At 40.8% G+C, this 24,466-nt stretch overlaps 1 protein-coding gene across 3 annotated transcripts in view; it reads left to right on the top strand.

Moving 5' to 3' along the window:
• The first annotated feature begins 17,711 nt into the window (after positions 1-17,711).
• The window catches only part of KAT2B (lysine acetyltransferase 2B), a 212,099-nt gene continuing 205,344 nt past the window's right edge, over positions 17,712-24,466 (top strand). For all 3 annotated transcript variants that reach the window (XM_063114028.1, XM_063114027.1, XM_063114029.1), the window contains exon 1: positions 17,712-18,108. In XM_063114028.1, coding sequence (XP_062970098.1) covers positions 17,806-18,108 — 303 coding nt within the window. In that variant the 5' untranslated portion in view covers positions 17,712-17,805. The remainder of the gene's footprint in view (positions 18,109-24,466) is intronic.

Here is a 24,466-nt window from a genome sequence, read left to right on the forward strand (position 1 = left end):
AAAACAAATAAAATAAAAAGCAAATTGAAAGGAAGAGTAGGTAGGAAATATAAGGTACAGCTATTTCAGAAATAAGGAAACTTAGTACGATGGAGGATTACATAATCAATGTAGAAAAACCAAAACAACTAATTTGAAAATATAAAAGAAAAAAGAACCCATTAGATGTTATAAAAAATAAAAATAAACAACAACAAAAAAGTTTTAGGAAAAAAAAATGCACACAAAAACCCCGCCAAAACCAAAACTATAGGTAGAGTGCAGACTCGTAACACCAAGCGAGGTCAAAGTTCCCTGTACCAGACAGCCGCAAAAAAAAAAAAAAAAAATATATATATATATATAACTCTACCAAGAATGTAAAAGAAAATATGAATACAGGCAGAGACTCATATTGTTCTTGGACTGGAAAACTGGATGTTGTGTGGATATCACCTTAAAAGGGTGAAAATCAAACCATCCATAGGGAGGAGATATTTACGACACTGATAACTGACAAAGTATTTGAATCCAGAATATGTAAAGATATAAATAATTCAAACACATCATTAATAGAAAGACAAACATTTCTTTCTCTGAAAAAGGCAGAAAACTTGACAGACATTTCACAAAAGGAAATATGACTTATCAATAAAAATATGAAAAATGACCCCGCCTCAATAATAACCGAGAAGAGGCAGACTTGAATCACAGGATGGATATTTCACATCCACCACATTGGCACAATGCACTAGAGTCTCATCATCTCAAATGTTGGTGAGGATGTGAAGCCAGGAGGACTCATCTACCACACTGCTCGGAGAGGAAAAATCAGGACGGTCACTTCAGAAAACAACACTGTCCTATCTTGTGACTTAGATGCACCTGTCCCAAGGATCTGAAAACTAAGGTCCATGGGTTAATCTGTTCCACCATCTATTTTTGTAAAGCCTGCAAACTCAGAATGATTTTTACATTTTTCAATGGTTGAAACAAATCAGAAGTTTAATACCTTGTGATGTGAAAATTATACAAAATTTACATATCAATGTTCATAGAATTTTATTGGAACACAACCATGCTCATTCGTGTACATATAGTCTATGGCTGCTTTTTTTTTTTTTACCACCACAACAGAATTGAATAGTTACAACAGAGACCAGAGGACCCACAGAGCTTAAATTATTTACTATCTGGACCTTTTTGGAAAAAATTTGCCAACCTCTGACGTATCCTGTGCCTTAGCAAGTCCATTTTGAGTTATTTACCCTATAGAAAGTATTATGTGTTTGTACAAGGAGACATGCATCAGAGCGGTTATGTTATGAAAAACTCAAAAGACTTCAAAGATCTATTAACATGAGTATATTAGTTATCTATTGCTGCATAATAAACTACCACAAACTTAGTAGCTTAAAACACACATATTTATTATCTCAGTCTCTGTGGGTCAGGAGTACAGATGCAGCATAGCTGGGTTCTCTGCAAGGCTCTGATCATCGGGAGGCTCAAATGGGGGAGGATACACTTCCAAGTTCACTCAGATTGGTTTGCAAGATTAATCGCCTTGCTGAGGATCCCGGTTTCTTGCTGTCTGTTGCCTGGAGGTCACCCTTGGGTTCTAAAGGCTATTCTCAGCTCCTCACCATGTGGGCTTCCCAATGCGGCCTTACTTCTTCAAAGCAAGCAAAGAAGAGAGTATGCAATCAAGACTGGATTTTATGAAATATAACATAATCATGGAAGTGATATCCCATTACCTTTGGTATCTTCTAATGGTTAGAAGCAGGTCACAGTTCCCATTCATACTCAAGGGGAGGGGAATTTCCAAGGATGTGACTACCAAGAAGGTGATGATCTTTGGGGGTCGCCTCAAAATGACTACTGCAGGAGAATGTATAAATATATCCCGTGTATTTACACAATGGAATATTATACCTCAGTGGGAAGAACTGTTCCAACTACCCACAATGTGGAAGAATATCAGGAAGTATATATTAACCAAGAGAACTGCCAGTCACTAGGAACATACAGAGGTAGATTCCATCCTTGTAAATTTCATGAAGTTGGAAATTAATCAACTCCGTTGTTTAGGATGCAAACATGTGGAATAGAATTATAAGGAAAAACAGTAATGATAAACCAAAATCCAAAATAGCACTTACCTCAGACAGACCAGGAAAAGAGATGGACTTGAGGCCTTCAAGGCAATGCTGATTAGATGATGGGGGAGAGGGGTTATTCTTCATAGGATTGCTATTATATTTTATGTTTATGTTTAAAATGCTACTTTGTATCTATTCATTATTCAACAAATGAATGGGGCAAGCATTGTTTATAGTGCTCAAAAATAAGACTTGGTTTACTAAACGAGTCATCAATACAGCCTATATAAACAATCTGTATTTATTTATTTAGAAGTCCACTTCCTCAGCTGGTTAGAGCATGGTGCTACAATACCAAGATCAAGGGTTCAGATTCCTGTACTAGCCAGCCATCCAAAGGAAAAAAAAATACAACAAAACAGAAAGAAGTCCACTGAATATGGTTTAATTAAAAGAGCAAACTAGGGCTGGCTGGTCAGCTCAGTTGGTTAGAGCACAGCCTTGTAATGCCAAGGCCACAGGTCTGGATCCCAGTACTGGTCAGGCACCAAGGAAAAAAAAGTAGATAATAGAGCAGCATAAGTAGGATTAGCCCATTTACATGAAATTGTAAAGATGCATAAAGAAATAACTAGAATGATGTTTACCAAACTGCTAATATTAGTTTCTTTGTAAGAGATTTTCACTTTCTTCTTTTTAGTTTTTTCTATATAGTTTTTAAATGAGAATGTATCATTTCTCTCAAATAATCGAGTTGTTTTCAAATAAATCTATGCCCTTTTTTCCCTTTTCACATAAAAACTTTTGCACATTTTTATCTTTTAAAAAATAAATCAATCTAAAAGAAAAAATCATAAAAAATTGTACTTGCTTTTTTATTTAAGTGGAAAAAAGTAAGGAAGTAAGTAGTCTCTGAAGTGAAAGCATGCTTTTCCTCTTTCCTCAATCCGCCACCCAAATAAAGACTCACTAGATGACATGAATCCTTCCAATATGAGTCAGAAAACAAGTTAATTATCTTTTACATATACTCATAATATAGAGAATATTCTGTAGTTTGATTTTTTATTTAGCAATAATATTGCTGACATTGTTACATGTTAGCTTGTATAAATCTACCTTTTTTTTTACATAGCAACACAATATCCCATTATATGAGTATACAAAAAGTTATTTAATGTTTTCTCTATTGATGGACATTTAGTCTGTTAATAGCATTTGCCTTTTATAAACAATGCTGCAATGACAACAGCAAAAATCCTTGTACATGTGTATAAGGTAAATTCCCAGTCATAGAATTCCTCTGCCAATGACTAAGTGCATTTTTAATTTTTCAGATTTATTCAACAACACTTTATTGAGAATGTACTATGTGCCAGACACTGTTTTTAGCACTGGGGATTCCATGATGAAGTAAACAAAGTTTTTCAGCAAGGAGCACATATGATTCATGAAAGAAAAAACAGACAAGTTGGACTTATCTGTTAAAGGACCGGTATTCAAAATATACAAAGAACTCTTAGAATTCAATTTAAAAAAAAATTCCAAACAGTCTGATTTAAAAATGAATAGACACTTCACCAAAGAAGATATATGAGGGTACTTCAAAAAGTTCCTGGGAAAATAGAATTGAAAGATATTACAAATCTTTCCAGGAACTTTTTTGAAGTACCCTTGTACAGATGGCAAATAAGCATATGAAACTATGTTAACAACATGTCATCAGAGAACTGCCATCTGAAACAACAATGAAATACCACCACACACCTATGAGAATGACCAAAATCCAAAACACTGACAACACCAAGTGCTGATGAAGATTTGAGCAACAGAACTGTCATTAACTGCTGGTGGGAATGAAGGATGGTATAGCCATTTGGAAGAGTTTAGTGGTCTTTTCTTTTTCTTTTGTGGCTGGCCGGTGCAGGGATCCAAATCCTTGATCTTTGTGTTACAACAACACGCTCTAACCAACGGAGTTAACCAGCTAGCCCAATGTAGTCATTTCTTACAAAACTAAACATCCTCTAAGCATATGATCCAGTAATCACACTTCTTGCTGTTTACCCAAATGAATTGGAAACATGTTCACACCAAAACCTGCACATGAATGTTTAATAATTTGTTTATTCATTTACCTATTAAAGACATTGTGGCTGCTTCTAAGTTTTAGCAATTGTGAATAAAGCTGCTATAAACATGCTAGCAGCTTTATTCACAATTGCCAAAACTTAGAAGCAGCCACAATGTCTTTAATAGGTAAATGAATAAACAAAATATAGTATATCCATATAATGGAATATTATTCAGTGATCAAATGAACTATCAAGCTACAAAAAGACATGGAGGAACCTTAAATGCATATCTCTAAGTAAAAGAGGGCAGCCTGAAGCCTACATAATATATAACTATGATATATTCTGGAAAAGGCAATACTGAGACAGTAAAATGATTGGTGATTTCTAGGGGTTCAGGGGAGGTAGGGATGAGTAAAGGGAGCACAGGGGATTTGTAGGGCAGCAAAACTATTTCATATGACACTGTAGTGGTGGATACCTCCCATACATTTGTCAGAACCCATAGAATGAACAACACAAAGAGCAAACTTTAATATACACTATGCGCTTTGGTTAATAATGATGTATCAGACTGGCTCATCAATTTTTTTTTTAATATACAATTTTGGGGGGGGGCAGCTGGTTGGTATAGGAATCTGAACCCATGACCTTGGTGTTATAAAGCTGCACTCTAACCAACTGAGCTAACTGGCCAGCCCTGAATCATCAATTGTAACGAATGTACTCCACTGAGGATGTTAATAACAGCGGAAACGAGTGGGGGAAGGAGTAAGGGGGTATATGGGAAACTCTACTTTCTGCTCAATTTTTCTGTAAACCTAAATCTACTCAAAAACAAAGTTTATTAATTAGAAAATGTGTGTGTGTGTGTGTGTGTGTATACATAGAAACATTCTAGGAAAATATCTTTCTGAAAATGCATCCAATAATTTTTTCCCTAATTCACATCTAAAACAGATACAAATAAACAGTGAACATTGCAGGAAATTGGAAGATAGACTGCTACCTTGGGAAGGTTAATGGCAGAAGAGAAGAATTTCTTTCTTTTAAGATGGTTGTACCAATTAATTATTTTATATATTGAGCACCTGCAGGGCTAAGCACCAGACATACAGGCCAATGGCATGTCTCTATGCTCGATGAACTCGGTGTTATGGGAAAACAGGCACACAGATGCACTACTGGATAATAACAATATCATTGCTTACCACATGCTGGGGCTATTTCTAAGCATTGCACACACATTGTCTCACATCCACACAACAACACTGCAGAGAGGCACTAATAACCCATTTTACAGACAAGGACACTGAAGCTCTCAAAAGTGAGTTAAACTTCACTGCAGTAAATGGCAGAGTTGGTATTTAAGCCCAGGTGTGTTGAACAGCAGAACGGGTGACTTTTTCTGTTATGCTGGGGACAGAGGTAAAAATCAATTTGTCTTGGAAAAAGAGGACAGCCAGTGATACATTTTACTTACAAGCTGGTTTCACATTATTTGAAAACTTTGATATTCAAATATATTCACAAATCCTAGGGCCACCCTGTGGCTCACTTGGGAGAGTGCGGTGCTGAGAACACCAAGGCCACGGGTTCGGATCCTATATATAGATGGCCGGTTGGCTCACTTCCGTGAGCGTGGTGCTGACAACACCAAGCCAAGGGTTAAGATCCCCTCACCGGTCATCTTTAAAAAAAAAAAAAGAAAGAAAAAAAAAAATATATATATATATTCACAAATCTTAATCCCTCATTTTCACTCTTTATTTCTTGCCTTTCTCCTGCTGGAATAAATTCTTTGGCTTATCCTCCTCCCAAGAGCAAAACAGTCAAATACATATAGCTCAATGAAAAGGTGACTAGGCTAGAAAACAGCAAAAGCCAAACCTCTCCAGTAGGCTGCCCTTATTCAGCTTAAAACGGGCCGGTTAGCTCAGTTGGTTAGAACACAGCCTTTGTAACATCACAGTCAAAGGTTTGGTTACTCCTACTAGCCAGCCACCAAAAAATAAAATAAAGTGAAACTGCCCCTCAAATTCAAGTTTCCTAGATGTTGGACAACTAGGATCATAAAAGTCGAGGCAGCAGGCATCAGCCTGTATGGAAGAGAGTTATATTTAGTATTCCTTTAGGAGCTCTTTGGATATCACAAAGATTCTGGTACAGGCTGTTACTGTTTAAGGGCTTCTGGGCTTGTAGCAGAGAAAATGGAGTGGGTGGTTTGCTGACAGTTCTTATAAATACCCCAGTATTTATTTAATGGCAAAAACACACAAAGAGAACACACAGTGCATTAGAGGAAAGAACACAGCTTAGCTCCATTCATCCCCTGGGCCGGGGACCAAGCACTTCTAGTCTGTTCTGAGGAGCTGCCTCTGGGGCCAGCTGCAGCCCTGTGTCTGGGGCAGTCACCTGCCTGCCTGCTGAAGGAGGAAGGAAGGAAGGAACAGGGAACAATAAGACCCTTGTAAAAAGCCAAGTTTTTGTTTTTGTTTTGTTATGTTTTTAAGCTTATTTTCTAATCATGTCACTCCTCTGCTTAAAACCTTTCAGTAGCTGTCTACTGCTTTTAGGATAAAGGTCAAAAGTCCTAATATGATGAATAAGGCTGTGTAGGGCCTGGTAAAAGCCTGACCCACTTTCCTATTCTTTAAAGTTCCTTAAACATGTCCACACTCTGCACACCTCAGACCTGTACTCGCTATTCCCTCCACCTCAAAAAGTTTTTACCTCCACTGTAACCCAGTTAATTCTAACTCATTCTTTATTTCTCACTTAAAACCTCACTTCCACAAGCCGAATTTTAGCATCATCAGAAAGATGTTTCCCTATTCCTCACACAAGTCCTCTGCCCTTTGTCAAATGCCTCTGCAACTCCTTGTACTTTGCCTTTATTTGAGTTTCTAATGATGTACAAGGGTCTTCAAAAAGTTCATGGAAAGATTCACATTACAATTTTTTTTTTTTTCCTGGTGGCTGGCTGGTACAGGGATCAAACCCTGCACCCTGATGTTATCAGCACCACGTTCTGACCTACTGAGCTAACTGGCCAGCCTTTATAATCTTTTAATTTCATTTTTTTCATGAACTTTTTGAAGTACTTTCATATGTGTGTGATTATTTAAGTAATGTCTGTCTTTTCAGTTCTGTCTGGCTTGCCATTTTAACCCGAGCAAATGAATAGACTTATAATAGATATGCCAGCCATGTAGTAAAAGTTCCATAAATATTTGTTGAATAAATCAATGAACAAATTAAATAAGCGAGCACTTAAATATTTAGTTTTTCATAAAGGGAGTAAGAGAAATCCCAATGCTTTTTCCTCCTCTTCAGTTCTTAGCAACGCCTTCATCTGATGATACATGCCCTGAAAGACAGCCGACAACAGAGCTAAGAGAAAGGAAAGTGGAATATCAGAAACTCGGATCTGCTAAGCACTGGGCCACCAAGTAGTCTTATTCTGTAGAACTGTGCTGGCCAATATAGTAGCCATTAACCACATGTGTTATTTAAATTTAAACTAGTTAAAATTAAACAAAATTAAAATTTTGGATTATCAGTCCTACCCGCCACATTTCACATGCTCAATGACCACGTGTGGCCAGTAACTACCATTGAACAATGCGTATGTAGAACAGTCCTGTTCTTGAGAAAGGTCGGTAGAACAGTGCTGCTTTGGAATAAAAAACTTCCTCTTCTGCTCAATATACAGGATTCTTTTTTGGCAGGGAGGTGAAAGGGGTGGAAAAGCTAGCTGGTACAGGGACCAGTACATAGGATTCTTAACAGGATGACAGAAGATAGTCTACTTTCCTTTCTGCTGTCAAATCAAAAGGTGGGGAAGATACCCTGTGCCCATAACTATTATTGCTTCTATTACATGCAGTTCCATGTGCTGCAGCTGAAGGTTCTCTGTAAATGGAACTTCTAAGTGCTCCCACATGGGGTTGTTTGAAGATTAAATTAGTCAGAATTCAGGTTCAGGCCCTTAGGCAGCTCTAGATAAATGGTAGCCACAATTGTTAATGGCTGAAAGTCAGCGTTAAGACTGGGAGAGACTGTGGTGTAAGTTAACTTCTGTGAGCCCCATCTCTAAAAATGGGAGAATAGCTTTTTTCTATCTGGTAAGGATTAGATGGCATATTTTGCAAAAAGGAGTCACTATAGCACCTAGCATATAGTAATTTCCCCAAACCATTCGACTCCTCTTGTTTTATTACTGGTGAGCACTATAACAAATTTGGCTTTCTCATGAATCACTTTGGAAGTTGGAATCCAGCTGTTAAAACATTCCAGGTGTGTGTTTGTAGATGTGTGGATGTGGGCCAGTAGTGCTAACTTCCTGAAGCTTTCATTTGGCTTTCCTGGGGGTTGGGAACCCAACCTGTAATTCAAATTGTCGGCAAGAGTTAAATTCTCTTCTGTCACACACACATTTCTGAGTGCCCACAACTTCTCACTTGGCATGAAGTGCCTGGCAAATGCTATAAGACAGAATTCTACTAAAAAGTATTGGTCATCTTAAACAATTGAACTTCTATCTAATTTTTCAATTTGGCCTCACCTAGGTTTCTCTAACGTCTCCTATCAATTCTGCTGGCTCTGCTGTCTTCCAAATTTTAGACCTGTTTCCATAAGACAACCAAATTCCAAATCGGATATGTATGTTTGTATTTGGAGGGTGGGAGGGGTGGGAAAAGAAGGAGGAAGGAAAATGATGTTTAATCTGATGTCAAGTTAAAACCAAGAGAGAGAAGGTGGGGACAGCACAAAGGGACCTTAATATTTACTGAATACTCACCATTTGCCAAATACTATTCACTTCATTTTTTAAATGAACTTTCCTTTTCTTCTTTTTTTTGTTTAATTTTAAATTCAAAGTAATACATGTACATGGTTAAAATGTAATTGTATTTAAAGTGTACAATTTTTAAATGCATTTTCATGCAAAAAATATGAATGATAGTAAATATAAAAAAATTCCAAAAAGTAATTTTTCACGTTTTTAAAAAATGTTATCTTTTTTCTAATATTCAAAATAAGCTGTTAAAACTAAACAGCAAAATAAAGTTGTGGTTAATCATTATCAAATTTTTAGTCAAAGATATTTAAATAAAGCTGAGCATTTATTAGCTTTTTTGAAAATTGAATGAAGCCTTTTCAAATAGTTTCATAAAACTATTTACTCTTTGCATTCAATGTTCATCTCTTTGCCTGTGAGAGAATCCATGTCACTTTTCCCATAAGTAATGTTTAGATCTCGACACATGTAAATTTAAGGGTGAAATAAATTAATGTTACAAAATGTTCCTTAGCTACTCTGTGTAACGTTAGTGAACCCTATGCTAATTTATGAGGATCTTCAGAACCATGAATTGGAAAACAAAAAGAAGCAAGAAACGGCTGCTTGGCACTCTGGGAAACAATACTTTCTTATGCAAGAATTTTTTGCATTCATGCCAAGGAGGAGGATTTGACAAGTTAATTAATTTGTCTTTTCTCTTTTCTAAGCAGTCCTGCCACTCAAATCCTTCCTGCACTCCAAAGCTGAGCTTCTCTCACCAAAGAGCTCAGCATTCTGACGCGGGTGTCTTTTGTTTTGAGGATCTAGGGCAAGAGAGAGGAGGAAGTGCGTCTCTCTGGGGCTCAAAGACTGTTAGGCAGAAGGTGAATGTCTAGGTTTACAGGGTTGCCCTGTCTAGGACTCTTACCAAGTGACAGACGCCACCACCCCCACACACATACACATACCTTTTTTTGAGTGTGTGTTTCATGAGGAACCCTATAAACTATGAAGTGAAAATTGATAAGATATGGTGACCACTACCTTACACTGTGCTCAGCGACTGAATGAGATACAACAGAGACCTAAATGTGAAGGACACAGTAATACAACTCAAAGAACACCTAGGAGAATATCTTCACAACCATGGATTAAGCAGAGTTTAAACAAAACAGAAAAGCACTAAACATAAAAGAAAATATTGATAAATCAGACTTTCAATAAAGGTAAGGGAATCTATTCATCAAAAGACACCATTAGGAGAGTGAAAAGGTGAGCCACAGACTAAGAGAAAATTTGTAATACATGTATTCATCAAGGGATTCAAATCCAAAATATATTAAAAATCTCAAGGATTTGGATCCCTGTACCAGCAAGCCACCCCAAAATAAATAAATAAATAAATATCACAAATCAATAAGAGAAAGACAACTCAATTTAAAAATGGGTAATAGATTTAGACAGGCATTTATTTCGCAGAAGAGGATATCAAAAATGCCAATAAGAGAAGGAAAACATGCTCAATGGTATTATGCCTTAGGTAAAACCACAAAAATATATCACCATACAACCAAACAAAATGGCAAAAACTAAAGAGATTGACATAACCAAAGTCTGATGAGGATTTGCAGCACTGTCATTTTCATACACTGGGGATAGGAGTTTAAATTGGCATAATCACTTCGGAAAACTGGCAGAATCTATTAAAGCTCTATGTACACTTTCCTTATGATCCAGCAACTGTACCCCTAGGTGAATACCCTGCAGGAATGAATGCATATGACCACAAAAAAAATTTAAGAATATTCAGAACTTTATTTATACTAATAAAAAACTGGAAATGTCTATCAACAAGAAAATATATGAATAAATTGTGGTAGAATCATACAGGGAATATTATGAGGTATTAAAAAAAAGTGACATATGGCTACGTTAAACATAATGGGTGTCATAAACGTAAGGATCTTCAAAAAGGAGCCCAACAACAGAAGAGTCCATGCTGTATGATCATATTTATATGAAGTTCAAGAATGGGCAAGACTAATCTATGATGATAAAGTCAGAATAGCGATTATCTTAGGTTATTGATTAGAAAAGGGCAAAAGGAAGACTTCTTGGATGTTGGGAATGTTCTATATATTGATCTGGGTGGTGAGTAACCTAGAGTATGTATATATAAAAATTCATTGAGCTGGACAACAAATTAGTGTACTCTGTGGCCAGCCACAAAAGCAAACAAACAAAAAACTCATAAATGTTTTTTTTAAAAAATTGACATCAAACGCCATTTCAGCGTAAAAGATATCATTTTTCTTTACAGGCTAATAAAAAATAAACTCAACCTGATTCAATGTAATACATTTGTTGGCATATATTTTACCTTCTATAGATTTAAGGCCTTCCAGTAGCAGACTGGATGAATAGTCCACACTTCGTATTCACGAGTTCTGCATCTGAGGATTCAACTGTGGACCAAAAATATATTGGGAAAAAACATACATATATGTAAGTATTTGGAAAAAATGCAAATAAGAAACAATACAGTATAACAACTATTTACATAGCATTTACATTGTATTTGGTATTATAAGGAAAAACAGACATGATCTAAAGTATGCAAGAAGATGTGTATAGGTTATATGCAAATATTACCTCATTTTGTATAAGGGATTGAGCATCTACAGATTTTGGTATCCACGGGACTCCTGAAAGCAATCCTCCACAGATATGGAGGGAGGACTGTAATGGTTTAGATCTTCTCTGAAAGAACTGCTGAAGGCTATCTTTAGCAAGAAAAACACCAACACAGAGTGAAGGAATACAGTGAGCATGGGAATTGCTAAAATATGTCGGCAAGGTTAATGATCTATTTACTGCATGTTATGGGCTGAATTGTGTCCCCCCCAAATTCAAATGTTGAAGTTCTAACTCTTAGTACCTCAGAATGTGACTGTATTTGGAGCTTGTCTTTCAAGAGGTAATCAAGGTTAAAGGAGGACATTAGGGTGGGCCCTAATTCAACATAACTAATGTCCTTACAAGGAGAGGAGATGAGAACACAGAAATACACAGAGAGAAGACCATGTGAAGACACTGGAGGACAACTGCCATCTACAAAGGAAGGAGAGAGGCCTCAGAAGAAACCAACACTACTGACACCTTGATTTTGAATTTATCTCCCAGCTTCCAGAACTCTGAGGAGATAAATTTCTGTGTTTAAGCCACCAATCTGTGGTACTTTCGTATGGCAGTCCTTAGCAAACTTAAGTACTGCAATAAAATCAAAAGTTGGTTTGTGTCATAAAAAACGTAGATAAAAAATGCTAAGCAACAATAATACGAACAATGGAAGTGTTTGGTGAGTAGTTATAACAAGCTAATATTTTGCTTGATTTTCAATTATGTAAGATAAACAAATTTTCTTTCAAAGAACTTGATACCTTGGCAGAATGGAGGAGGTGAGATAGAAACTATGACCCACAAAGCCTGAAACAGCTACATGTAGCCTTTTACTGTAAAAGTTCACTGAAGACCTCTCCACAGGGTTTATTCTGTAAGTGTTAAAAAACATGAACAAGTAGGATACACGTCCATTCATCTTTACTTCTGAGGTGCTCAGGCACCACCTGAAATGAGATATACAAAGGAGGAGTTCTTTAATGGCATATATATATGCAAATGAAATATATATATATATATATATATCTATCTATATATATATATATATATATATATATCAAATGAAAACATTGAAAAATCAGAGTGGTAAATATAGATATTATAACACTCTATTTTTCTGTTTGTTTGAAATGTTTTCTAACAATATGAAAGTGTTGTGGTTTGGGAGGGATATCATATTATTATAGTGACTTTCCATTTTTCTTCTTTGCTTTTTTTTTTTTACCCAAAGTGGCCACTGATGTTTAGCACCTATTTCATAGGATGGAGAACACTGCTCTGAGCCTTGATTTTTGACTTAAAAGATCAGCAGCTGTGTGCTCAGCTAATCAGGAATTAAGATTAAGAAATTGAAGCAGGTTTTTCCTTATAAGGGGACCCTAAACTAGAAAACCTGTCCTGAGAAAGATTTTTTCCCTAATTTGTGAAATTATATGTATGAACATTTTTACACAGTTAGGGAATTAGAATCCCACTTAGATTTATTTTAAATAGTTATCTGACACTAACAGAAATAAAATTTATGATATTCAGATCATTCCAGAAAATCTAGGTCACACCAAAATTTGTTTCTTCGGAAATTTGATTTCCTTATATAATTTTCAAGTTGCTTAAAGCAATAGATATTCACATACTGCTTTAGAAAAGCAGCAAGTCATTTAGCCTGAATTCAGAAGAAAGCAAACTTCATTTCTTTTATTTACATTGTGCTTTCCTTGTAAATGGTAGGTAAGCTGGTGAAGCAAGTTTATGTGTTCATATTTAAAACAGAAAGCATTGGGGAAAAAAAAATCCCTCTTTATAAAAGCAATGCTCAGCCAAACATACTTAGGCTTTTTCATATTAAATATGGAAGAATCTTATGAAAAGCAAATAAAAATGAAAATAAGTAAAATAGCACTAATGGTGTTTGGGGCATGATTAAGATTCATACTGGAAATGATGGTTTAATTGCATAAATGCTTGAAAACTAGGGAAGGAGATTTTATGTCTGCCCATCCTAGAATTCATTTTATAATTGTTTTTCAATAATTTTTCCTTAGAAAGATAGGTTTTATTTTAGCAGTTATTAAAATAAATGCCCAGTAATCACTGCCACTTTCTCAAATGGGAAGTTGGCCCAAGGATCTCCATTTAGGCATAATCTCTAAAAAGCTGGTGGCTGTGCCAGGAAGGATGTCAGTCCTGGGCCATGTGCTGGGCCCAACCTGCATTGGGATCACTTGGTCTGTACCCTTGGAGTCTGTGCCTTCAGTGGGGATGATTTCAATCCATTTATGGAGTTCAGCATTACCGGTGCATTATAGAAGCTATACAGGATTGGTAGAAAGGAATATGGTAAAGGTGCTGCTAGGTGGAGTAACCACAGATGGCTGTGAAACTTATATCTTTTAGATGGGAAGGCATCTCTGAGCAAGGGATACTAGATAAATAGGGGCCAGCCATGCTGTTTGGGGAGTGTGTTCACACAACACAGCAAATGCAAAGGTCCTGACGTAGGAAAGTGCTTTCTGAATTTGAAGTATGGGAGTATACAGGACTCTGGGGAAAAGGACCAGGAAAGGTGGGCCTTGTCAACTTCATGGTATGTGATCTCATGTTCTGTAGTTGTGTTGTATTTTAAATGTCATGAGAAGCCATTGGAGCGTTTCAGGCAGAGAACTGTGGGGTCAGGTTTGCATTTACAGTTTTGAAACTGTATTGGGAAGAGGAGATTGTGGTAGAGCAAGGGGTAAAATCACAGAGATCAGTTATAAAGTTGTTGTTAGTAATCTGGGTAAGAGATGATGTCCATGGAGACAGATATGAACAGATTTAAGATAGATTTTTTTCGGGTAGAAATGATGAATATTTATTGAGAACTTACTATGTGTGAGGAACTGGGAATACAAAAATGGGAAAAATAAGTTTTACTCTCCAAGGTGCCCTGTGAAAGGCAACAAGTTTTAAGAGGTAGTTATGTATCTTTCTAAATTTTTCTCTTTTGCTATTTATATGCACTTATTGCATTTATTGAACATATATAGAATTGTGCTTATATGACAATGTGAGGTTTTTTGTTTGTTTTGTTTTGTTTGTTTGCTTGTTTTGCAGCTGACCAGTAAGGGGATCCAAACCCTTGACCTTGGTGTTATCAACACCATGTTTTAACCGCGTTTTAACCACATTTTAACATCTAAACTGCCAGCCTCAATATGATTTTTTTAAATCTTAAATAATATTACACTACACCAGGGTTCATTCATCAGTTTTTCTGGAGATCTCTCTATGTTATTACATTTCATTCTTTGTGACAGCTGTATATATACCACAAGTAACCTCCAGTGGTCAACCTGCCCCCTACCGTGCCCACTCCCCAAGCCCTTGGTGTTTTCTGAATTTGATTTCTTTACCTCAGTAAGTGGTAAATATTTTGAACACGAAAACATTGCCTTTTATTTTCTAGGTACTCATGTCTTAAAAGTGCTCTATGAGCACGAAGAGCTTACTAAATGCTTACAACAGCCTGGGTATGAAGAAGCAGCAAGCTTCCTGAATTCTTTGCCCTTGAAATATCCCTGTCTGGTGCTTATAACACACTTTGAATAGGCCCTGAAACTGTGGACCTTCAGCCTAAGGCAGTATATCATCTGAGTGCTCTGAGCAGGGAAATAATAAAAAATAATGTTCGGTTGATGTCACAAGCCATTCACCATTCAGACAGTGATGGTTTTCGGAATTGAATGAAATGAGGTTGGCTACTTCTGCTTCAAAACGTCCTGGAAAAAGCCTGCCTCCTGAATTCTGAGAGTGGCTTGCGAGGGAGAGGTAATGGGTGAGTTAGTATTAAATCTGGGTTTCCCTCCCCAACATTTTATTATGGAAATTTTTAAACATATAGAAAAATTGGAAGAACTGTACTGGGCACGCACTACCTAGACAGTACCAACACATCGCGCTCTACTTGTTTTATCACGTCTCTGTTCATCTTCCCATTTACCCATGCCTGGATGCATCCATCTACTTTTTTTATGCATCTTAAAGTACGAAGGGTACCTTGAGACAGCAAGACACCACATCCTTCAACTTTCAGTGAACACCGTTAACTAGAGTACAATGCTTATAATTTTTTAAAAAAATTTTTTGAGGTAATATTCACACCCAGTGAGATGCAAGAATGTCAAATGGATTATTCCACTGGTTTGACAAACACCTATGGCTGGAACCCAAACCCCTATCAATATCTTTGAATCATGTTAGTGTCTGGTCAGAGAATCACAGCCTTTTAAGACTCTCACTCTCCTTTGATGAGAATGGCAAAATATCTGCAAAACACCTCAGCAGAGCCAGGAGTAACAGGGATAAAGCAAAACACATCAAGCTAAGAAAGGAATCACTGAAGTTAAATGTCTACATGGAACCTGGTAAGAGTCTGCCATTTCAGACCTAAAGACTGGACTCAATTTGGGAGAGGATATTTCCTTTTGCCACGTGTAACATCACTGTTTAGATCTACAAACTCCCCACCCCCCATCTTTACATATCACTAAGCATTAAAAGTCAAAAGAACATAGAAAATCTGGGAAAAGGTTAGAGAAAATGATAGGCAAAAAAAAACAAAAAACAAAAAAAACGGGTCAGGAAGAGGAATGTTTCCACGGAAAAAGCACACCCCTTAAGGCATCTCTGGACAGAGCTGGACAAGAGCTATAAGGTCTGCACAGAATTTGATAGCAAGCACATTATGACCCATATTACATATGATAACACTTACTCTGCAAAAGTAGGGCATTTGTGAAGGGTCCTGAGACATAACATTGGGCTTTTAAAACTTGCTTTTCGAAAGGCCGACCAATGGTGCACAACTTTCAAACGAAAAATTGAAATGTGTGCTCCAACAGTACTAACCATCACCCTCATTGTCATCAACAGGAAGACAACAGTTTTCAACATCACCTTCAACGAGAGTTGAAAACACTGAGTTGAGGTATTTTTTGCTTGTTTTTTTTAAGTTTGAGACCAAAATCAATACTCATTCTTTCGGATGCTACTTAAATTATTTTTTCCTGATGAATATGCATGCTGCTGGTATCAATTTCTAAAAACGACTTAGCATTATATAAAACAGTAACAGATTAGAATCCCACCACCCAGAGATAAATCCTGTTAACAAACTTTGTATTCAAGCTTTTCCCACTGCGCACAGTTTTTATTTTGACGCTTTTAGACAATCGTTCTTTTAACAAACAACACTCAGGGAAAAATTATAGAAAATATTATCTTTCCCCTCCTCTGGCAGATTTGGGCCAGAAATTGCTATAAAAAGAAAGTGTCCTTAAAAAAAAAAGTTTGACAGAAAGTATTTAAAAAGAGAGAGCGGAAACATCACGCCTTTATTTTGGTGAATTAGCAACAAAGAAAAGGATTATTAGCATGGACGGGTACTTTTCAAAAATATATATTTTTTCTTCTGGCTCCCGCTAGGGTGGAGGAAGTTGTCTCTGCTCCGTGAGAGAGAGGGTGGAAGCGGGTAGAAGGACAAATGACGGGAGGTCTCCCCCTCCCCCCGGCTCGCGAGTGCGAGGGTCGGCGGGAGGGCGGCGGAGGAGGGAGGCGGCCGGCAGGTGCCTGGGCTCCAGCTCCCCACCCCCACCCATCCCCGCCCTACCCACACCCAGAAATTGGCCTCGCCCCCTGGCGGGCGAGCGCTAGGTGTCGAGGCGCCGGGGTGGGGGGCGCAAACCTCGCGGGCATCGGAAAGACGCCGTGCGGGAGGCCCCCGGGCCCACACCGCGAGGCTGGCACCCGCCGGCACGCACCCCCGGTCCGCAGCCCCAAGGAACATGTCCGCGGCCAGGGCGCGGAGCAGAGCCCCGGGGAGGAGAACCGGGGGAGGGCGTGTGCAGTGGCGGCGGCGGCAGCGAAGCCGCTAGTCCCCTCCCTCCTGGGGGAGCAGCTGCAGCCGCTGCCGCCGCCGCCGCCGCCGCCGCCGCCGCCGCCACCACCAGCGCGCGGGCCGCGGCCGGAGCGAGTCCGGCGAGCGGCGCGCGCGGGAGGGCGGGGGCGGGGAGGGGGGTGGGCGGAGGGGGCGGGAGGGCGTGGGGGGGAGGGTCTCGCTCTCCAGACGACGAGAGCCCGGGAGGGAGACCCTGGCGGCGGCGGCGCCTGACACTCGGCGCCTCCTGCCGTGCTCCGGGGCGGCATGTCCGAGGCTGGCGGGGCCGGGCCGGGCGGCTGCGGGGCAGGAGCCGGGGCAGGGGCCGGGCCCGGGGCGTTGCCTCCGCAGCCCCCAGCGCTGCCGCCCGCGCCCCCGCAGGGTTCCCCCTGCGCCGCCGCCGCCGGGGGCTCGGGCGCCTGCGGTCCGGCGACGGCAGTGGCTGCGGCGGGCACGGCCGAAGGACCGGGAGGCGGTGGTTCGGCCCGGATCGCCGTGAAAAAGGCGCAACTGCGCTCCGCTCCGCGGGCCAAGAAACTGGAGAAACTCGGAGTATACTCCGCCTGCAAGGTACCCTCCTGCCGCTCCCGGACCGCCGAGGGGCGCTGGGGGCCCAGCCCGCGGGGTCCCGCCCCCGCCCCCTCCCTGTCCCCTTCCCGCTCCCACCTCCGCCTCCCGCCTCCTGTCTTTCGCCTGGGGCCGCTGCACCGCGGAAGTGCTGCTGTCGCCCGCTCCCAATTAGCTGCTTCTAGGACAAGAGTCCTGCTGGGCTGGAAGAAGCGATCGCCCAGACGGAGAGCGCTTCATTCCTTTCCCTTGGAAGGAGTAGACTAGGCGTCCGAGCTCCCGGCTACCCTGGGGCTTTGTTGCTCTGTAGGAGCTCTCTGGAGGCACTTTCCCGGGACTGGGGCATTGCTTTCGGTGTGGCGGGCGACCCAGGGCCACGGAAGCATCTTTTGGGGGCTCTGAGCGGTCCCTCTGCGCTCGGCCTCTCCCCGTGCCCCACCGGGAGGAGCTGGCTTTAAGGAGTGAGGACGGGGAAGGAAGACTCTCGGACTCCGGGCGCTTTGGGAAAGCCAGGCGGAGGAACGCGCGGGGTGGGAAGGTGGGCACAGCCCGAGACCGGGCCTCTGACGCCTAGCGCCCTCGGCTGGGGGCGGAGGCTCTGCTGCGCGCGGTGACAGCCTTGTCATTGTATTATTACTTGTTTAGTTAAAACGCTGTCCCAGCTGCTCGGGGTGTAAACAGGATTTGGCAAGGTGACAGCTCAGCACGGCGGGCGCTACTGCTCAGTTTGAGGACATACATTTCTTGCCATTCCCTCTCCATGCCAGTTTTAGGCACCCTGTGGCCTCCAGCTGCAGAGCTAGATATGGGGGTCGTGCTCCGGGGCTGGAAGGATTGCCCGAGGCCGCGGGGCAGCCTGGCCTTGCGCTGTCAGCAGAGGCTTTGTTTTGACAGGGTGACAGCTGAGGGGGGCGGGGACTTGGCCTTGTCAGCTCCTGCGGCCTGTGGCTGAGGCGGGGAAGAGACACACTCACACACACTTGAACACCTCAGATGTATTCCTCCCGCCTGCTGCAAACAGGGTCAAGTTCCCAGGTTCCAGATTCCTCAACGGCGCTGCGGTGGCCACTTCTAAATTTTGGTGTAAGGATTATTAATCCTATTGGAACACCTCTCCTGTGTGGTGCTGTTTTTAGTATTCACAGGAGCTTCGATGGAATGTCTGTGCTTGCCCCTTTCCCACACCATATCCTCATGTATATGTTGAGCACCTATTATGTGTCCTGTACTGGTTGAATAAATATTTGTTGAATGAATGTGGGATCTAGCCCAGTGCTTCTCAAAGTTCAGTGTGCACAGGAATCACCTGGGGAGCTGGTTAAAATGCTGATTCTGAATCAGTAGGTCTGGGATGGAGTGAGTGTCTGCATTTCTAACAAACTCCCGGGTGAATAAATATTTGTTGAATGAATGTGGGATCTAGCCCAGTGCTTCTCAAAGTTCAGTGTGCACAGGAATCACCTGGGGAGCTGGTTAAAATGCTGATTCTGAATCAGTAGGTCTGGGATGGAGTGAGTGTCTGCATTTCTAACAAACTCCCGGGTGATGCTATGCTATACCATGGATCACATTCCAAGTAGCACAACCCCAGTTCAGACCTGGATGGTATATTATTAATCCCTTTTGAATTCAGGAGAGAAAATGGGAACTGTGAAATAATGATACAATGCGATTGGTATTTCTGAAGAAGGAATGCACAAATAATAAAATGGGGAGTGTGATTCTGGGAAAGGTGAAAGCCCAGGAGTTGGCTATGAAGGGCATTAGACTCATGAGAATAGAACCGTGAGTGTAATAGGTAGAAGGGAGTGCTCTGCACAGAATCAAGAACAAGTTTGATTATTCAGTGCACTTTTTTGGAGCTTTGCAGCCTGAGTGGGCTCATGTAGGAATTGTGTTAGCTCAGTGTTTCTGTCCTGGCTTTCTTTTTTTCTTTTTGGCAGCTGGTCAGTGGGGGGAGTCTGAACTCTTGACCTTGGTGTTACAAGGTGGCGCTCTAACCAACTGAGCTAACCCGCCAGCCTGGCTTTACTTTTTAAATTTATTTATTGGGTTCCCATCACTAGTAGCTCTTCTACCTGCTGCCTGATGTTGTCTTAATACCTAAAAGCTTCCCCGAAGTTTTGTTTCTTTCTAAATCCGTGAGCATAAGTGTCCTGCGTTATTTTTGATCCTTTAAAATTTCCATGAGTGAAATGTAGCACCGCTTTTAAAGTTTGTGACTTTAGTGTTTCCTGTTCACATTCATGACACTCTTATAGGAAGGGAAAACCTGTCTTGTTAAAGGCCTCTCTTCCTGCTCTTGAGAGACTCCAAAAGTGTCAATTTTTATTTGCCCATTCATTCAATAAATATTTAGAGGGGTCCCAATTAGGTGCCAGGCATTGTGCAAGGTGCTGGGCCTATGATACCCAGCATCTGTCCTTCTGGAATTACTGACTGTGCATGTATGCACTCGTTGGGGGCCTAAGGGGGGGGGGGGCAATCACAATGAAGTTCAGAAAGACCACTTTCTCAGAGTGGTGTGGGGACCAGAGCAGGACAATTTGTGGGCTGGAGTGCAGGTGGAGTGAGAGTGGCCTCCTGGAGGAAGTGTCAGTGGCTGCTAAAGACTCTTGTCAGCACAGGGTGGGGTGGGGTGAAGCTTCTTGTAGTGGGGAAACTGAAAGCAGTTCTGAAAGCTTGGAGCTGAGCCAACCCAAGCCAGACTTCCATTGGCCTGGGCCACTGGGCTGGGCGGCGGGGAGTGGCCAAGAGGGCACTGGGGAATCCAGGAATCCTAACCCGGGGAGTGACATTATTTCAGATTTGCTGCTGCTGCTGCTGCTGCTGCTGCTTCTTTTTTTTTTTTTTTTTTTAAACTGGGCTTGATTGGGTATGAGGACATGCGAAAGAGCAGAATCTGGTTCCTTCTCAGCTTGTCTCTGCACTTGATATAAGCAAGGCCCAAAGGGAAGATTGTTCTTCCTTTTGCTGCAGGCCTCTTAGCAAATTGGAGAGAGTAGAGAGGTTAGAGAATGAGGTGTGACCTGGAAGGTGATGAGGAAATTCACGGGGGGTGGGGTGGGGGCAGGGGGGGCTATTGAAAGACAGACGGGTCCCAGACCCACTAAAAGATTTAGTCTTTAAACTTCACAAAACAGAAAATGAAGGGTGGTGGGCCACACCCCAGAGAGAAGAAAAAAAAAAAAGAAGCAAACTTGTTTTGCAGGATCCGGGGTAGACTTCTTTGAACTGTGACCTGGCAGAGGTTGCTTCAGAGAGTCACTTTGCTCCTGTCTGACACAGCCAGAGTGATTGTTAAAAATATATAATTATGTTGTGCCCCTAGTTTAGACCCTTTAATTTCTCTTTACTGGAATCCACAAGGACCTGCATGGCCTGGCCCATTGCTATCTCTGGCCCTTTTTCAGGGCCTCAAGTACATGGTTCCTTCCACCTCAGGGCCTTTGCACATGCTGTTCACTGGGACTGAAAGCTCTTCTCACCTCAATTTATTTTGTTTTATTTTATCTTTTCTCTCCTCAAATTAAAATGAACTTTCAACTCTTCCTGCAGATCTCAGATTCTTTGCCTTTCCTTTACCTCCCCCCTGCCCCCGCCAGCCTTTCCGCTTGAAATTATCTAAACTCCTCTGTACTCTTCCTTCCTGGTGCTTTTATCATGAATTTTGTTGTTGTCATTGTTGTTTTCTTTTTTTGAGGCTGGCCGGTAGGGGATCCAAACCATTGACTTTGGTGTCATAACACTATTGTGGTTTGTAATTAAGTGCGATTATTTGATATGTGTTCAGAATCTCTGAATAGATTCTAAGTGATGTGGTTATGGACTGAGTGAATGAACTATAGAAGAGAAAATGGAGGAAATGATTAGCAGTTGTGAAATTTTAGCTTGACCATTTCTTGACAATTGGGTAGAGGAGATTTTTCAAATAGGGCATTTCTGGGTATCCCCCATGTGTTGGTGGGACTGGGTTTTTAATGTTATAAAAGAAACCTCAAGTGAATGTATGAGTAGCCCAAATCCAAATCTCCTTGAATTAAAGTGTAATTTATCTACTAACATAAAAACAAAAACAAAGCTCTTTGACTCTTCCTAAAGAAATAGTCCGTTTATACATGAGGGGATGCAGTAGGGTACAGTGGCTAAGAACATGGGCTTCAGAGTTAAGACTAATCTGAGTTCAAATTTTAGGATATCCAGCTGTGTGACCTTGGCCAAGGACTTCATCTCTGCCTCCATTTCCTTGTCTGTAAAGTATGAATAATGCTAATCCCGCATGACATAACAGTGGGGATTTAAAATGGGCTCTATTAGGCATTCAGCACAGTGTCTGGCCCATGGTGAGCCCTCACAGCAGCTCAGGGTAGGGGAAACTGCTAAATGAGAGGTCAGGAAAGAACATGGGACTCAGTCTTGAATCCCACCTCTGCCACTTCTGTGATCTTGGGCTCAAATCTCTTAGTTTTTCTCTGAGCCTCAATTATTGCATCTATAAAATGGTGACTGTAACTTCAACTTTGAAGTTAATAGAGAATAAATCCCCAAAGTTGCTAGAATATAAAGGTGCTATGTTAATGCTGGCTAAGCTGAATTGCCTGGTGCTTTACTCTTATATCAGAGTCAGTGGCCACAGAGCATTTATGAACAAACCCAGTTGCTTGGATTCTGGGTCACAGGACTATAAAATTAGTCTTAATTTTAAAACTAATGAGTTATAATCTAGAAATAACACTGGCTGTAGAATACAGAGAATGTAGGTAGAGGTGCCACCAGAAGAGAAAAAGCATCCTCCACTGGCTGAGGCTAGTGGAAAGGGCATTAGAACAAGCCTTACAGGTGGGGAGAGCCCCAAATGTAGTTGTTTGTATTTGTCAGTCACTTCTCCAGAGAGCAAATTTCTTTTTAAACTGTCAGCATCTAGAGCAGTGGCTCCCACCCTGGATCCTGGAGCTATTTAGACCCCAAGGGGACATTTGACAATGTCTGAAGACATTTTTGGTCATTGCAGTTGGAGGAAGGGACTGCTACTGGCAACTAGTTAGTGAGTAGAGGCCAGGGATGTTGCTAAACATCTCACAAGGCACAGACAGGACAGCTCCCCACAGGAAAGAATTATCTGGCCCGAGTTGTCAGTAGTGCAGAAGTTGAGAAACCCTGCTTAGAGGAAAATTGTACTGTCCCATAATACCATAGATACCTTTGCGACGTAGAAAAAAAAAATCAATGTTTTTTTTTTTTTTAATTGAATCATAATTGATTATCCGTATTTTGGGGAAAAATCAATGTTTTAAATGTTAATTTGAATAACGTGAAATCTGAAAAATCTCATTTTGTGAATCATGGGCTTTTTTTTTAGAGGGGGGGGTGGCTGGCCAGTGTGGGAATTGGAACCCTTGACCTTGGTGTAATGGGCATATTTTTTAAACAGCTTTATTGGGGTATAATTTACACATCATAAAACCCACCCACTGTAAGTGTGCGGTCAGATGCTTTTGAGTAAATGCATTCATCACCACCGTCCATTTGTGTGTCTATCACGACCATCCAGTTTTATTTTCCTTCCCCCAGAAAAGTTTCCTCCTTCTGTGAGCACCTTTTAAGGTGACATTTTGTATCAATTCATTCTTGGTTTGCAAATAGAAACCAAATAAAAAATATCTTTTTGGAGACTCTTCAAGTAGGCAGTCTTGTTACAGCAAAACGTGAAACATGAGGGGAGATAGACAAAATGTTATTTTAAAAGATTAGTCTTTAGCCACCTAAATTGTAGCATACAATTACTTCGTATGTGGTGACTTCTCTAAAAGGCAGTGTCATAGAGCCCAGCACCCACAGGAAAATCGTTTCATTTGGCAGGCACAATACAAAGAGCCTGAGAGAAAGATGTCCAAATTTAATTCTGTGTCCTCATAAATTTTCAGGAAGATGGAAATTCAAGACTGCAAAGCCTTCAGATTGTAATTTGTAGTTTTATATAACTGAGAAAGTAGTTTACAGGGCAAAACGCGACAAAATCTGCCGAGGACTGTTTTGTTTTAGGAAGCGTGTGCTTGCAAACAGCAATTTGTGATACAGCACTGTTTAACATTTTTTGTTGTTTTTAACCATCCAGCAGATTTAAACCCCGTTGCTTACCCACATTGGCCAGATTTAATTCTGTGATTATCGGGTAAAACCAGAGTCTGACCAGTCACAGGGAGTGTTGAGGATTGAAATACATACTTTCATGTGAGATACATTGGAACAGTCAGCACATCTGCTTCTCAGATGAAAGATCTGAATACTCAGTGCAGTGCCAATGGAATTTGGATTTTCTAGGCTCAATGGCTTCTGATTTAGTCTGTCATGGAGAGAAAGG

Source organism: Cynocephalus volans, chromosome 11, assembly GCF_027409185.1.
Source record: "Cynocephalus volans isolate mCynVol1 chromosome 11, mCynVol1.pri, whole genome shotgun sequence".
Lineage (NCBI taxonomy): Eukaryota > Metazoa > Chordata > Mammalia > Dermoptera > Cynocephalidae > Cynocephalus > Cynocephalus volans.